The 18,724-nt window shown below is 29.9% G+C and overlaps 1 protein-coding gene across 1 annotated transcript in view; it reads right to left on the reverse strand.

The window, feature by feature from the left end:
* The window catches only part of bchs (WD repeat and FYVE domain containing 3 bchs), a 249,612-nt gene that overhangs the window by 113,185 nt on the left and 117,703 nt on the right, over positions 1 to 18,724 (reverse strand). Inside the window, exons 25-26 of the mRNA XM_075360738.1 lie at positions 5,637 to 5,820; positions 813 to 1,084 (exon numbers count right to left, since the gene is read on the reverse strand). Coding sequence (XP_075216853.1) covers positions 813 to 1,084; positions 5,637 to 5,820 — 456 coding nt within the window. The remainder of the gene's footprint in view (positions 1 to 812; positions 1,085 to 5,636; positions 5,821 to 18,724) is intronic.

An 18,724-nucleotide genomic window follows, 5' to 3' on the forward strand; every position in this document is an offset into this window, starting at 1 on the left:
CTACTGATACAGTTTTGTAACTAAATCCATAATTCATAGTTGCCTTAACGAATTTTCAGAATTACTTGTATGTACCTTTGCACTGGTTGTGTTAGACACACCAATCATATAAAATCAAAATCACAAACATTTCTGATACAATGAGGTTAAATTTTAAAACCTGCAGAAATTGCAATAGCTTAGATGTTTTCAAATATTATAGTAACTTAATAATTTAGAAATGAAGTTAACAACATTTCAGATCACATAATCTACAAAACATAATTTACTTATATACAAACTGAATTTTTACATTGATAATTTCAGACAAAAGGGACAAAAAAGCAGCAATTAAAACGATTTATTTATGGGTACTTATGGGTAGCAAGTTGGAAGATTAATTAAAAGACAATTAATTAGCAAAATTTTAAAATAATATAATGTAGAACATAAAGTAATGAAAATTAATATAATAATAATAATAATTAGAAATTCAAAACATAACTTGATTGTACTAAGAAAGTGTTCTTTGTAAAAATACAGAAAAATAGCTAAAAAAAATGTATACTTGATTCCACTATCTCTACCATATTTAACATTAACAAAACAACTGAAATTTTCACAATATTTTGCATTTTCACTAGGATTAAACGATTGATCTGAGTGTGATTTTCTGCCATTCCTAACACTGTCACTCTAAATTCAGAGTAGTTTTGAAAATGGAGGTACTCCGAAACACATCAACTATGAATGTTTGTGACAATACTAGGAATGGCAGAAAATAACACTTAAATCAACTAAAACAATAACATAATATATGTTTTCACACTAACTTCAAGATCACAAAGAAGATCATGAAATGGTGTAGGATTTGGAATAGATGAACTTTCTCTTCCACTATCAACTGTACCAACAAGGCTGAATGCTAGATGAAGTATATGTGAATTGAGCAACTGTCTTTTACGCCGTAATAACATAGCTAGTGTTTGATAACCACGTCGTCGGTCCATTTCCTGTTGCACCATACAATTACCTCGAACTACACATACTAATGCTTTAACACCAGCATAAAGGCTTTCCACATCTTGCGCCATGGCAATCAATCCTGTGAACAATAATTCACATGAAATTAAAATAAAAATTTTGATTGAAAATATCTTTGAAAGTTTAAAATCAGAATTCAAGAGGATAGAAACCAACTTGAAATTTACTCAGCAAGAAAGAATTATAAGAAGTTGTAAAGTTTTAAATTATAAATAAACAAAACTTTAAAAATGATAATTAGTGAACTATAATTATTATTTTTATAAAGAATTTAAAAGCTAATATGAAGTAAATATTAAATAATGCTAACTTAATATGAAAAACAAATGAATTACTTTTTTAACGCTTAACATTCAGCCGTCATATCATGCCATTCAAGTACTGTCTAATTTTTGAGATTACAGTAATATTATAATACCATTTATGACTCACTTTAAATACTTAGATTTTCACAGTGCACCTACATTTCACTATTCTTTTTTTGCATCATTCCATTCTGCCACCTACAGCACTAGTTATGCTATCTCCCCAAATGTAAAAATTCCTCCTTCAGGACACCACCAAACTATTCTAATAATGAAAGAAAATATTACACAGGCTATAAGAGATTCATATAAATTTTTGTGTTGATATGTGTTTGTATTTTAGGAGGGACAGAGTCAGCTTTACACAATGAGCACTTCAGCCATTACACTAACAGTGCATCTGCTGTACAATTGATAAAGAGTCCCAGAGTAGTCTACAGCCAGCTTGCCACCCATTATATTATAACAAGGACAAACTGGCTCTACAAGTCTTAGTAGGGTCCACCTACATTTAAAGAACATAATAAAAAATAAATGGGTGATGAGAAAGGATAACCTACCAATGAAGGCGGCAAAAGGCAAACAAACACTCCAAAAAAAAAGCTCAAAACTTTATCCAGCCATACTCCATCAAGAGATTAAAAATGTTTACCCAGATGGGAGGAGAAGATAACTCATCAAAACTTTTGCAATGAACAACTTAAATATGCTGCAACTAAAATTACTTTTCTTTAGAGATTAAAAAGCCTACTGAGAACATGTATATGATTCCTAAAGGAACAAATTTGACCAATAGCAGTTGTATGGAATATGGAAGTATCGAACTGAACTATACACTATTAAGTTCAAACATAAGCATCAACTTTCAAATTTAAATATATTTCTGTAGAACAGAATATTTTTAATTGTAGCTGAACCAACCGTTATTAATTAACTAATTATGAATGTCATTAATTAATTAATGATAAGTGGTTAGTAAAACATCCAGCATAAGTAGAAAAAAGATATGGTAACTGAAATGAAAAATGATAACTTCATCTAATTTTTTTTTGAAAATCTTTATGAACATCTCCATGTATAGAAAATGAATACAGAAGTATATCAGAAGCATGTATGCATCACATGTCTCTGTACAAAAGATAACACAAGTCTACATAAATTAATTTAGAACTCTTTTCTATTACAAAATATAGTAGCTGATGCAATATTACAACTTTGGAACCAGAGCAAGAAAGAGAAAGAGATAAAATACAAAATAATTATAAATCTTTGAAACAAACTTTGAACAGAGGATTGCATCAGAGGCTAGTGCAACCTAATCTTTCTTCATCTCATCTTAAATTACTTTTTTCTTTTCCTTTTTTTAAAATATTTCCTTTAATTTTTTATAAAACTTTTGAAATACAGCCTATCAACTGCAAAATGTATTTGGTAAGACAGCAAGTTGTGAAAGCATAAAAAACCTATGTCGTCAGTCACTGGGTATATTTATGCAACTTACTGCTAAGCACTATCCATTATATTTTATAAAGCATAAGTTAAAAAAGCAATACTTTGAACATTTTCTACCAAACAGTTATGAAAATATAACTATAAACAAAAGAATAATTAAAATTGATCCAGTAAAACAACAGAAAAATTTTCAGATCTTTAAAACATAGGACTGACTTATTATTCAACAACTGTGAACATAAATCAAAATCGATGAGAAAAGCTCATAAAATAAATTCTGTAAATAAATAAATATTAAATACGTATTAACTTAGTAAACACCATTTGCTTGAACATCACTTTAAGTAAATATTCCATAGCTCATATCGCGTGAGAAGAACAAATAATTTCAATAAAAGAAAAAAGAAATTCCATTTATATATCTTTGACCTAACATATTCTTACAATTTAGTTTCAACGGGAATTTTTTAAAATAAAGATAAAGTAAAAGAGGTATATTTACATAAGGACTTTAATGGTCCTTACAATATTACCAATATTAATATAATTTAATATTGATATTACAATATCAATACTAAAGATTAATATTAAGAAATTAATATGAGCATATTCAGTGAGGTGACAAACACATTGCAAAATATACTAAGATAACCAAGCAATTAAAATGAAGTCACTGAAACTAACAAACAACTGCAATAGACAAAACATATTAGCTAATTGTAATTACTTCTAAAAATAAAAATAATCCTGAATTTTATTATTAAATAACTAAATAAATATATAAACATCATCTAATCTTTTATTTTCCTATTACTTATTTGGATATTTTTCAATTAACTTTTTAAAAACTTATATAAAACTACAGTGTAGTACTTAAACTTTTAAAATGCTACAAGAGACAAACCAACTACTGTTAAATTGTGATTGATTAAAATATACAGTTTTTAAAATAATAATGCTGTAAAATGATAGTAAGTAATTCATATAAATTTAAAAATAGAATATGACCGTTTCACAGGTATGACAAATTAAGAGAGTGACAACTTAAGATAAGCATAACACAACAATGGTAAAATTATCATGTATATCAAAATTTACGAGAAAAACTTATAAAATATATTTTGTAAATAAATAATAAATACTTACTAGCTTATTAAACACCATTTTCCTCCAAAATGAAGTTTTCCTTAATAATAAATTCTGATATATCTGTTTTAAACAATGAGAAAAAATTTTTTACATAACTTTCTTCTTTACTGCAGTAATTAGGACTTGTTTTACGTCCAATTATCAACATTCTATTTTTTCTTCATTAGTCAGAAGTTTATTTTTCTTTCTGTTCATAATAAAAGCCCTCCAATAACTCCAATTATTCACATCCCTCACTTTAAATTCACTTATGAAGGTTAAATCTACCCCAGATTCAGTGTTTCCTCTTCTAAACATGAACTCCTTGCCCGTGTTTAAAGGGCAAAGTCCATTACTGCAAAGTTACTAAGAAGCCTACTCCTTGCATCCATCTTGGAACTGTTCCATCCAGCTACCGAGGCATTAAAGTCACCCACTATTACCTTTGGATTTCTAAAAGCCACATCTCTTTGTAGGGATAGAAGTGTTCTGCCATATCCCTCTAGGCTGTCATTCGAGGGCAGATAGCAACTAAAAAGTAAAACCATTGCAATTCTTGCTCTAACAAAACCATAACCATGTTCTATATCTTCAAAGCACCATTACAAGCCCATATCACCGATATCTTGGTCAGAACCCCAGCCCATTTCAGAGAGATGGGAATTTTAAGCACCTCTGAAATAAGGGACACATCAGAGCCCAGCTCTCTAACCATTTGCACCAGGAGATCCTGTGCAGCAGCATAACGGTTAATAATCACCTGTAATACTCTCAATCTGTGCTAGTACCCATTCCCCTAGTGGTAATTTTCAGAATTTTCTTCTGGCAATTCCTGCTGCCAGTTTGGCGCCCTGCCTCACTACATTCTAAGCATCTACTGCTTGATGTACATTCCTTAGCCAAATGTCCCATCTTGCTGCAGCTGAAAAATAAAATTCTCCTATTAGGATCATAACAATGGCCATTACAACATGACCGGTGACCAACACCTACAGCATCTGGTTTTGGTCATCAAACGTCCATTCTACAAGAGACCCACCCAACTTTCACACCAGCAGCTTTAATCAGAATCCTAGCTGCCACTTAGATGACCCTGAAAACTATACACTTGGTCTCATCATATGCTTTCCTACATGATGGTATCGTGCATCCTGCAACAGCATGCCAAGCCTGTCAAAATAAATGTGATATTCACCCTTATAAGCAACATCTCTTCTTCACAGGAAGTGGATAATGGACACTATTGCTAAAGGATAAAGCAAATCAAACTTGTGCCATTTATATCACAAGTGCTTTTCACCCCCCAAGGGCTTTTTCACAACCAAAGCAATGAAGAACAAAATTACCTTTTCTGTAAGAAACATGTACCATATATATTGTCTCCTCTTCTTAGGGGATAATTAACCATTATTATTATTAATTATGAATAAATGGTTTCTATATTTCTTGGTTAAGCATATTATTATTAAGCATATTATTATTTATTAATTACCTTCTTTTTAACTAAATTATTACTTTTAATATTAATCATTTTTCATGTAACTATTTTCTTCTTCTAATTTTATATTTAGTTTAGTTTAAAAAATTCAGTTAAGTTTCTATATAAACTTTCATTAGTTTTGATAATATGCAACACATGATACAATTATATAACTCATATTATGGAAGCAAGCTTTGGGAGAAATCTTGTTTGATTCCAATTTAGTAAAATGAAATAAAAACAATTACCAAGCAGAACAGAGCAACCTCCAACATTTTCTATCATTTTAGCAACTGGTCGTGGTGTGAAGACCCTAACACCAAGGTAACCAACAACCACTCCACCAAGTGATCTAGCTGGTCCGCTCAGGTGTCCAGCAGAATTATGTAGAACACGTATCGGAGTAGCATTCTCATGAGATGACATTCCTAACTGAAAAGAACAGCAAATTTATATTTTAACAAGAAGTGAAAGAATAAATAATTAATAAATAAGATATTTAAAATTCCATTTCCATACATAAAATTAGTATGCATAAAATGTTTCCAAAAAGTACGTACATTGAATTAATTTTTATTCTAGAAGTCACATTTCTAAATTAATAATATATTTCTAAGGGTACCAGATGCAGGTTTGTTACAACTTGGTGGTTTTCATAACAATCAGAACACTTTAGAGAAAAGAATCCAGTACATTAAAAGAAGTGAAATATGAATAAAATGTCAGTGATTGAAGTTACAATTAAAAAAATACAGTTCCCACAGATCAAAAACGTTAAAAATATTGAGTGAAATTTTCTGGCAAATGTTTGCATTTATGGAAAGTTGTTAGCTTAACCACAACAGTCACACCACTTACTGTATAGATAAAATTATATTCAATGCAAAGATCTTTATAGTTTCCTATCAATTAAGTTTAATTTTCATAAAAACAGTCACACCCGGCACACTTCTATGGCTGATTTGAAAGTGAAACCAGCAATGATGCACAAGAGAATATTATGATGGGCAGTAAACAAGTAAAGAGCTAAGTTATAATACATATACAAGAAAGTCCATTTCATGAAGTCATCAAACCAAACTCCATGGAAGAATTATTAAGCAATATATATACGTGTGTACATACATATAATATATATGTATAAGTATTACAATACATATATAAGAAAATACATTTCATGAAAAGTCATCAAACCAAACTCCGTAGAAAAATTATTATAAATCATTAAGAAGAAATTTTTAATAACAATAATAATATAATATATATAATATAATATAATATAATAATATATAATAATATATAATATATATAATATATATAATATATAATATAATATAATATATAATATGTTTCTATCACATACTTCATAATGTTGTAGAACTGATTAATAACAAATGACTAAACCAATGTGAATATATTGCCAGTGGTTTAATATTATTACATTACAAGAGCAGGATTAAAACTTTTCTAATGATTTTCAATTTCTTTAAATTAAGAGTGTTAGTCTCCATTATGTATTCGTTATACCAAGCAAGCAACTTACAACCAAACTGAGCCGGCTCAAACTGCAGTTGATTGTCACCTTTAATGTGTTATCACCACTGCTATTATTAGCGCCACTATTGGTTATGTATGTTACTATTCCAGTCAATTATTGCTAGTTGTAAACTGTTCATGCCTAAATGCAGTATAGTTTTGTTCTTTGCAGATGTTTTTCTAAAATGCCTTATTCAATCGAGGAAAGAGTTGCCATGAGGGCTATTCAGAAAGTAACTTCTGATTCATTATTAAAAAAATACAAATTGATAAAAAAGCAATTTATTTTATTCAACTTCTAGCCGCATCTTTCAGCTACTTTTCTAATAATCTCTGTGCAACTTAAGCACTTGTCATATTTACAAACAATTTTTTGAATAACCTCATCCTCCCACCTGTGAATTAAGCCAGGTAATAACACTGTTTTTCAACTCCTCGCAACATTGAGGATTGGAAGTTAATCTCAGAATAGCCCTGAACTGAAAATTGCTGAAACTTGAAGAAATTGAAAAGGGCAATTAAAACAAACAATGTGGCATGCTGAGTTCAGGCATTGTTTTTCTTCATGACAACAGTTGTTCACGTACTGTAATATACACTCAATGCTAAATAGGCAGTTCCAAATAAGAGTTGTTTAACCATTCTTCATACCACCCTGATTTGGCTTCCAGCGATTATCACCTTTTTCTGAAAATGAAGAAATGGTTAGCAACACATGTTTTGAAAAAGACGAGGAGTCGAAAAATGGTGTTACTATCAGGCTTAATTCACACAGATGGCAGAGATTTATGATAAGGGTATTCAAAAACTTGTTTACAGGTATGACAGTGCCTTAATTTGGATGGCAATTATGTAGAAAAATAACTAAAAGATGTAGCTATAAGATATATATAATAAATTGTTTTTTTTATCAAATGGTGTTTTTTTAATAACGAATCAGAAGTTACTTTCTGAGTAGCCCTCATATATTGGAAGCGTATGTCATTTTGGATCCTTTCAAGAAATGCATAAAAAATTCACTGAAATTTTTCTAAATGTCATTATCCCAGCAATGAGTAGCATACATAATTTGGTTAAAAATGTCCTACAATGAGTTGGTTTTAAACTAATCAGGCAACCTTCAGTTATGATTCTATAGGCCATACCCAATGTTCACAGAAAAATTTCTGCCAGTACAAAAAATCTATACCTAAGTTATCACAACCAAATGGTGTAAAATACCCATCTTTTAATAAGATTCTTCATGATTTAAACTTGAAATTATATTGTACAACAAGTTAAGAGAACAGACAAACTGAAATATATTAATTATTGTGACTGGCTACTCAAAAATATTGTCAGTGGACAGGTAAACCCGATGCTGTAATTCATGTGAGATGAGGCATATTAATTTACACAACACTAGGTATTGGATGATTGAAAATCTTTACCAATTTGAGCATCCAATTCATAATGAAAAAATCTCTGTATGGTGTGTGCTGTTTCTGGTAATTGTATAGCGGGGCCAATATTTGTTGATCAGACTATCAATATAATATTGTCTACTGTACAATTTTTAAAGAATTCTATGCTTAGTTAACAGATCATGAAAAAGAATACACTTCTTCCAACAAAATAGAGCAACAAGTCACACAACAAACAATTCACCAGCACACGTTCATATGGCTTTTACAGAAGAATAGACTGTCAACAAACGTTAGTAGCCTCTGCATTCCCCAGATTGTTCTAATTCAATTTTTTTTCTTTTGGAGATACTTGAAGGATAGTGCTTATGAATCAAATCCTCACATTATTAATGGACTGAAGGTGAACAATTAACAAGAAATCAACAGCACTGACAATGTTTGTATCAGGTGACTCTCAATATGATCACTCAAGAACAAAAGTGCGTGGGTGCACAAGGTGCTCTCTTTAAACATTTTTTGATAATGCAAATACAGAATCTAATTTAATTTATATTTTTATTTTTTTCATTTCACAAAATGTTACGTATTTCAACTGTAATTAATCTGTAGCAGTTTGGTTTTAGTTGTTCACCTGGTATTACTCCTTATCTAGTTTATAATTTTACTATTTTCTATAAAATGCATTCATTCCTGTTAATCACAGTATTTATTTGCTTCTGAAAATTTTCTCATTCTTCTGTCCACATTTCCAAGTCAAATGATAATTTAGCCTCCTCAAATTCTCAGATATGCAATAAAATCAAAATCATTTTGTAGTCAAATTGACTACCATTTAATTTTCATTCAAAAATGACAGTTTAACCTCATAAATGACAGAAAAAAATGCTAAATGTAAGATCAAAATGACATTGATTAGAAATCACTTTTTTTAAATTAATATAATTTTTAAATTATATAAAAGTATATAAATAAAAGGAGTTTATTACCAAAATATATTTGAAAATGAGCCAGAATAATATCATAACCAAATTGTGAAGTTTAAACTCAAAAAATAATTTCTGTCTAAAATTCACTATTGTTTCATTAGTAAATAATGAAGGACTAGCTAGATCTTTAAGAATTGTCTACATACCTTGTATTTTCTTATTACTTCCATATATCTAATATTTTTCTTCTGTACATTAGTAACTTTTAAAAACTTTTATATTTATATACACATATTTTAACTATTTTGTTATAAACTATAAACTATTTGTTATAATTAATAACAATAAGAATGCATCAAGAAAGAAATTTATTGAAAAGTAATGAATGAACAACTATTTTATCTGCAGTATCTGACATAGCTTTCTTAATTTTTTATCTGTTTTTTATTACAGCAATATTCATAACATTTTTATTACATTGAAAATTCAAATCTTGTATAACAATGGAATTTACAAACAAATTAACATTAAATTGCCATCAGGCAAAAAGTTGAAAGGAAATTACATTAACACCTAACAATTTTTGTTTATGCTGATATTTATCACTTAATGTACTGTGATCAACATGTATTAACTTAAAAATGAATAACTTACTAAATACGAGTATCTAAACTTTCTTGTTAAATATAACTATGTACAAAAATTTTTGTTTAAAAAAAGATCTAATTATATACATTAGAGGCATACTTGGTTGTTGAGAATCAATAATGACATTGTAACATGAATGATATAAACCTGAGAATTTATAAAACCAACTGTAAAACTGTAACTGTGATTACAGCTGTGAAGATCATAGCGGTTAATGAATATAAATTAAGTATCATAACCATAATGATTGTCAGCAACATGTCAGAAATCGACAAATCACTCTCAAAAATGAAGCAGCCATCCTCAAAAACATAATCATTTGACATAGACTTACTAGACAAAGTGAAAAATGAAATGATTACTACTCACTCTACCCATCACAGGGATGACTCTATAATGAACATCATTACTATCAGAGAAAGAAATTCTGACGCCTATTGTAAATTAAATGCTTTACATGTATAACAGTTAAAAGAATTAAGGGTTAATAAAATTTACAATGCATTTTCTTAAAATTTCAAATATGGACTTGATTAGTATGAAATATTTAGGTTCTGCATCAATTATCAGGGTTTGTTATTTAATGTATAAAAAAAAATCATTTGCTATCACGTCCAAGGGAAACCATGTTTTTAATCCTCCCTCTTTCATCATGTATTTTTTTCAGTAAATCCACTGTTTTACTATGTAAATTTATCCATAACTGCATATTTATCATCGGAAATAGATGTTTGGTTTCTACATCGCAAATCATAGTTTGTTATTTAATGTTTTTTATTACAACATACTACAGCCTGATGATGACGTCAATCATTAGTTGGGGATTCCCCAGCTGCAATATTTAACAACATTTTCAGGGTTAATGATTGTTTAATGTATCTAAATTAGGTGGTGGGAATTGCCACCCCTAAAATATTTCATATAAAGCAACAAGATACAGTAAATTTATCAATGATACAGATTATTTTGCAGATTCTGTTTTTTCCTCCACCTTAAATAATTTTTCATCATGTATTTTTTCAGCAAAAACCACTCTTTTACTATGTAAATTTAAGAATAAATTCATATTTATCATCGGAAATAGACGTTTAGGTTCTGTATCAGTAGTTGTAGTTTGTTTTTTAACGTATTTTATATTAAATGTATACAGCCTGTTGATGTCATCGATCATTAGTTGGAGATTCCCTGCATATTTTATAGCTGTAAATCAAAATAATGTAGTTGTTTTCATGAATTAAATTTAATATTAAACAAATCTAAGCTTTGATCCAATATAATCAATAATAATAAAAAAAAAACTATGCTTATCTTCATTCCTATTATGTACATTAAAAGCTAACAGTAATAAGTTATGTTTATAATCAACAATTCATTATATTAGCAGTGCGATACGTCGTCTCTTTTACTCGGTCAAGATGCTGACTATAGTTTTCTGACAGCCAATTGTGTAGTACGGCCACATTCTCATCGACAAAGTTCGCCTATTTATTTACAAAAATAATAAAATGCTCTATAGGGCTGGATGAATGCCGACGGGCCGAGGAACAGTCAGGATGATCGAAGCAAAAAAAAAAGCTTCAGTTCAAATACGTTTACCCTGTGAACGCTAAGAGGCTACGGTCCACTACTGCATAATTATTCTCAGTACAGCAAAAAAAAAGGCAGATGGCGAATTTGTTTGAAGGCAGATGCAGTTTGTTTGCAGTATGATTATTCATATAATTATTTTTTTCTCTGTCTTCTTTTTTTTCTTTAAAATGATAGTCTCATAATGAAAATATGAATTTTAAAAACAATAATGTATTATTCTTGTTTTATTACTTTACCAGTTAATGGTGAATAAGCAACTACATTCTCGTATATTAATAAGCAATATGCTGTTGTATTGGACTTGAAATTTTCTACAGTTTTATTTTTACTTTTCAAATCAACGCCTATTTTTACAGTCATCTTATCGAGAACAATCAATCACACATAATGGATAATTGTTTTTGTAATCTGAAATGTGTATGGCGACTTGATATTTTTATAGTATAATATGACTTTTGAAATTCTGAAAACAGTTTATACATCACCTGTCTCCCCCCATAGATCTTCATATGGATATGGAGTTGAATTTATCATCACTTTAATATTTTTCACATTACAAGATTAAATTTCAACATGTCTTTAACAGTGTTATCTTTCCTGTCCATTTGAAAGCCTACAATAAAATAACGCGTTTGTCTGATTGCGATGATGTTTTTACATACCATGTTATAGAATTTGTTTGATGAACTGTTGGATATTCGTGAAATTTCTAATTTTTAAATTCCATATGCACTTTATTTTTATTTCTCAATTTAACCAACTCCATCTGATATTAAGGCGATGCTTTTAAATACAGTACATTCCATATGATTTCTATTATTTACAATTTAGATTTATGTCTGATACTGTAGCACATATGTATTTACATTGTTATTACTATGTTTCAACGCTAATTTTAGTCTATTGTTTATAATGATTTTTTTTATAATCATATAAATTTTGAGTTTGTTTAATTTCAATAGGTTTTGTCAACAAAACCCATCAACAATGATGGGTTATACACAAAGTAAAACTTGCATCATTGTCCATATAAATTTTACTATTTTCACCATAGATCCAACTGGCACTTTTAGCCAATGAAAGTAAAGATTTTGTCACTGAAAGTACATTTTTCATGATTGTTACACCTATATTTCTAGTGCTGGCTACATCTTTCCTGTTAAGAAATTTAATTTCATCAAATAGAAATGCAGCGGTAAAATTTACTAATCTGATGATGTTGATTTTCTCCCATTTTTGCCTACAAGTTTCCCACAAACAATTAGAAAATTATCACCAGGAACAGTATAGATGTCTGGTTGATTTACGATTCTAATTTCCGCACCATTATCAATTATTTACAGATGGATAATTTTCATGGTATTGTTTATATGTTAACGATTTGTCTTGAAGTTTAAATTTTTCAACACTTAAATAATTCATTATACAATCTATATAAGAAAATTTAATTTTTAATTTCAATAATGTATTGCTTCACTGCGAATAGACTTTTTCCATTTACGATTTCAAGTCCTAGAGATTTTAACTTTTTAATGCTTTCTTCACTCAATTTGTAATTTTTTTAACAAAAACATCATTATCACTATTGGATATATGAGGCATATTATATCTACCTATCAATCTAAAAATAAAAATTCAATTGCAATAGTTTATTTTACATTGATTGAATTATCAAAAACATGCTGACTTGTTCACCGCATAAATATAATAAATTGTTGTTTTGATCAGTCAATTGTATCTCTAAACTGCTAATTTCTTTCACATCTACCAATAAAAATATAACATTCAATGGATATTCTTAATGGAAATGCATACAAAATATTGTCTGGATTACCATCTTCAAAACTACCTGTAATGACGCTGCAATTTACTAGTATTACATTTACAGGGGCAATATATTTATTGGTTGGTCTGAAATGCGTGTTAGATTCGATTTAAATAATCTCGATCCATAACCCAATAGACTACAGATACTGCAATCTTTGAAAAATCTATCCATACTGTGCTTTTAATTTGGGTCTGTAACGTACTGTTGTTTGTTTTAATGGAATAGCTGTTTGCTTATAACAGATTTTTTAAAGTTTATCATTTCGGCTTGTATATATTCACTGATATACTCAATCTCAAAACTACCCGTCGGTCTAGTTACATAATGGTTTTTTAGTTAGCACATAATTATTATTGTTTTCATCTTTTTTTACGTTCTTATCAAACACGAAACATAATTTATTGTTTTTATTTTCTTCTACATTCGGAATGCAGTTCCCTGTGATAAACCATTTTAAACCCATTTTATGTTGTCCTTTTGAAAAATCAATTGATGGGAAATATGCATTTTTAATCACTGAACAAATACCATTAATCAATAATAGAAAAGTCATATCTCCATTATCAAAAAATAAATAAAACGAATATTAATATACTATTCACAATAACCTATATAAAAATTCTAAACATAATCGACCACAAATTACATTATCATGGTTTGATGTAGTAATATTGTATGTTACATTAGATTCTCTGGAATAATTCATTCATTCTATTGGTGAATGCATATTACCGATACTATCAAAATAATCTAAACTTTTATTCATTTTTTTTAAACAAACCCAATGTGTACCGTATCCGTTTGAAGAATCTAAATTGACCATAGTGCATTAATTCTTTCTAATCTTTTTTGGTAATGAATCTCACATAAAAACAACTCTAAAAAGTGTGAATTTTAAACTATTTTGTAAATTCAACCAATTTGTAATCATACAAAGCGCGTTTCGTCATTGAATCTATTATTTTTTTCTTTTTTACTTTCACTATTAACTTTTTTCTTAGCAATCTTTTTGTTAATAGTACCGTTGCCTTTCTTTAATTTTAATCTACCACCTCTTTTTAGTTCAATCTACCGCCAATTTTAGATTTAAGTTTCAAGTTACAGGTAAGCCGCTGCTCTTTCATTTAAACTGCTATCTGGCGCGATCACACGTCCACAAGCTCTTTCAGCTAGTGCTTTATCGGCTTTAGATCTGGTTCTATTATCTGAATATTTCGAATACACTATATTAAAAATTATGATTTCCATTAATGAATGGTTTTTCAGATGTTAAAATAAATGAATATTTAACATAGGTTTCACACTGTTCTTTTCTTTTTCTTAACAATTTTATTATTACGAAACTTTATATTATCTATTTATATAAAAAAATAAATAAATGTTAATCAATAAAATATTAAGACATATATATATTTATAATTAATGTGTTTACAACGACTTTGCCGACTGGATGTAAATCATAAGGTCGCCACCACTTGACCAGATCAGCATTCAGTTGATTTCGCCGCGCTTACCTTTTATGCAAATTCGTCGTCTACGCTACGAATGTAATTATTGTATAGTCAGCCAGGTGATCAACGTACCCGTCGATGTGAACATGGTGCAGTAACTACCGAGGCGGATAGACGACGACTTTGCCTTCAACGTCAACATAAAAAACCTCATCCACAAATCTAGTTACCTAAGCGGTTTTATACACAAGTGGCTAATCAAGGCGTGGCTGCGCTACTTGGTAAACCAGCCGCTGTACAAGCACTACAACTTACAGAGACTGGAGTCCGTTTGACAACGACGAGGATGGCAATATCAGATCGAGTCAACCAACCCTGACTGCCCCGAATCAGAGATCCTGCTCGCCAGGCAACATACTATGCTATGGAAAGAGGAGCAATGTTTGGACATTTCCCCAGGGCAGAACTCGTCCCCGATTAATAATCTACGATGGTAATGCTGAGGAACTATTCTTCCCTCAAATATACTACAGTGTGGCCCGCCAATTCAACCTCAATGTGCGAGTCACTCTTTACATGATGTCAACCAGCGCGATTCAACGTACCAATCGGCGTGGTACAACTCCAGACCATGTTCTCTACATGGTCATGAAGATGCTTCGCGTCCAAGTTCAAATAATACTATGGTAGCTCTCCCATTTAAATCTACAGATAAGTTGGTCGTCTGTAGCTCGGAGGAACTTCATCCAAAGTCTGTAACGTTTCACGTTAAACAACCCCCACACAACCCCACCCGATTTCCCGTAAAGACTTGTCACATCATAATATTTAATTATTTTCATTGGTTTGTTTTCAACATAATTACTTATTTGCAGATCGTTAGCCACAGCATAAGGATTTGGGAATCATCGACACATCTCCACGAATACCTTTCATAAAACAAATACATATCAGAATCTGTAACCAATTGCACTTTGGTTGCTTTTAAAGCGGCATACCATGATAAATGTGCCGCAGAAAGATAATAACATGGATCTAAATCGTTTATTTTCATCATTTTGTTACGAAAACTTTCAAATACATGAGCCAACATCATGACGTCCAATTTCATACAGAAATCATGATATCCACCGAGCGTGTAAATTTTACAACTATTCCAAACGTTTTGTGCATGTTTATAATCTGATTCAGAGATACTTTCTTTTTTCTTTAAATTATTATAAAATTCTTCAATGGGCGGCAGTTTTGTTTCATTGAAAACGGACGCAGATTTAACATACGTATAGCGATGAACACCTTTTTGTCCAATTAACAAGTACAACATATCTATACTTCTTTTATCACGATTTTTTTAGTTTATCAGTTCGAAAGTGTATGTTGTTCTAAACAACAACGTCTTTATTTGTTAAAGTGTCAAGAATAACTAACAGCAAATAAACTTTCAACCAATTCATCCAGACTATGACAACAATTTATATGAATCTATAAATTGATACGATATAGATTTTTCACTACTGTTTGCTATACAAGAAATTTCAAATTTATTTTCTTTTTTTAACTCTTTCATCACGAATACAATGTGATGTGAATCGTATTCCCGCAGATTGTGAAATATAATTGGTATATGCGTTACGTATTTACAGTTTAAGTTGCAATTTTCATATGCCGCTCCAATAAATTTACCGCTAGTATGAGAATGGTGTTTTATACGATTCTCGTGGCCACACTCACCTCCACATATTCAGTGTCTTTTTGAAATTTTTTATCGTCTTCTGCAGTCATATTTAAGCCTTTTCTAGTTAATAATTCCATTTCAAGATATTTATATTTTTTACATAAATCATAGAGGGATTTTTCAACTACTTTATCATCGTCTGTATGAGCTCTGTATAGTTTTGTTACTGCAACCGAACCATTTTAAATCGATTATAACATAACAATAACCCGATGGTTTATGAATGTCTGTGTTAGTTGTATAACTAGTGGTTTAGGTTTAGGTTTAGGTTTCGCGATATGATTTGGAATAATAAATGACTCAAAATTAACGTATATAACAAAAGTCACACGTAGAGTTGAAGAATGATTTGTATACGTGAATATATTACCACGTTTCAGTTCCTCTCCCTTGCCAATCCATTCTTTTGGCATTCTAATTCTCTGAGCCTTTCCCTGTTTACTATCTTCAATATGTATTTAGAGTCTTTTTTTCGCTTCCGTTTCACGACTCCATGATTTAAAACAATACAAGCAATAGGGACAATATTCAGATTTTCAATTACTTTTATTCATGTGACCCAACAGTCCTGATAAGCTATTATATCCATAGTTCATATTTATTAGAGTATAATGAGATCGATTTAATTAAGATCGGTTAATAACAACCACACCACAATTTTTCGATTATTATTCGCTCATTTTAAATATACATTTCTACAATTAAATGATTCATCATCTTCGACATCATAACACAACATATCTACACCAATATCGGTGTTTTGAGCTTCAAATTTATCAATATCTTTAACATAAACAGGATACTCGCTCGATTCCTTTCATGTTTAAATGATTATAAAATATTTTATAGAATGAAACTCGATAATTCCTTCCACTATCGAATAGGTGGGCTAAAATGCACCATAAGAAACATTTTTGATCATCGTTTTTTACATTGATTACATCTTTTTTCTTACTTAAAGCATCCGGTAACGATAAATATGAACCATTTCCATCATAAAGCATGTCAAATTCATATATCGAAAGATCCAAGCTCAATATTTTATTCATCATCCAACCATTGCCCATTTGAATAAACCTTTCGAAAGATTCTTTAATTTAAACATATGCATCTAAATATTGTTTTTCCAAGTCGGTCTGATTTTTACAAACATTAAGAGCATATGTGGTACTAATATGTAAACACAAAACAAAGAAATCACATTTATCACCTATGCATTTCTTCAATTCGGCAACAACAATATAATATTATATTGTTTCCTTTATATTTTATCGCTTGAAATCGTATAGCATTGAATACCTTATTTTTCACACCCATTAAAAATTTGTAAATATTTACAACATTTTTATAGACAAAATTCCACGTTTGTTTAAATACAGAATCACCGAAAGCTTGTTTTTACTTTCATTTGTCACAACGACACAGACAGATACATATTTTTTTTAGCTTGTTTTTCAATTCAAAATACTATTGTTATATTTTAAAAAGCGCTATTAATAGATGATTTATTTTGAACAAAAAGTTTTATTTTTTCCACTTAAAATTTGTAAAATGTTTTTTCACTGTAGAAACAAAAATACATTTATCATATTCACAGTTTAATTCAATAGTAAATTCAGTAGGAGTGTATTTTTTATATAAACTTGTAATATCATCTTGTATGTTATCTAGGAATGGAATTAAATCGTATTTGTTATGAAATAAATTTTTGTAACAGGATACTATACTACGTGGGGGGGGGGGGAGGTTAAAATCATTTGATAATTTTACTCGTCCAAAATTCTTCATTTTTTTTTTGCTCTCCAAGTTTTTTTTTTTTTTTTTGTCCAGTCATTTGACTGGTTTGATGCAGCTCTCCAAGATTCCCTTTCTAGTGCTAGTCGTTTCATTTCAGTATACCCTCTACATCCTACATCCCTAACAATTTGTTTTACATATTCCTAACGTGGCCTGCCTACACAATGTTTTCCTTCTACCTGTCCTTCCAATATTAAAGCGACTATTCCAGGATGCCTTAGTATGCGGCCTATAAGTCTGTCTCTTCTTTTAACTATATTTTTCCAAATGCTTCTTTCTTCATCTATTTGCCGCAATACCTCTTCATTTGTCACTTTATCCAACCATCTGATTTTTAACATTCTCCTATAGCACCACATTTCAAAAGCTTCTAATCTTTTCTTCTCAGATATTCCGATTGTCCAAGTTTCACTTCCATA

Source organism: Lycorma delicatula, chromosome 3 (genome assembly GCF_047948215.1).
Source record: "Lycorma delicatula isolate Av1 chromosome 3, ASM4794821v1, whole genome shotgun sequence".
Lineage (NCBI taxonomy): Eukaryota > Metazoa > Arthropoda > Insecta > Hemiptera > Fulgoridae > Lycorma > Lycorma delicatula.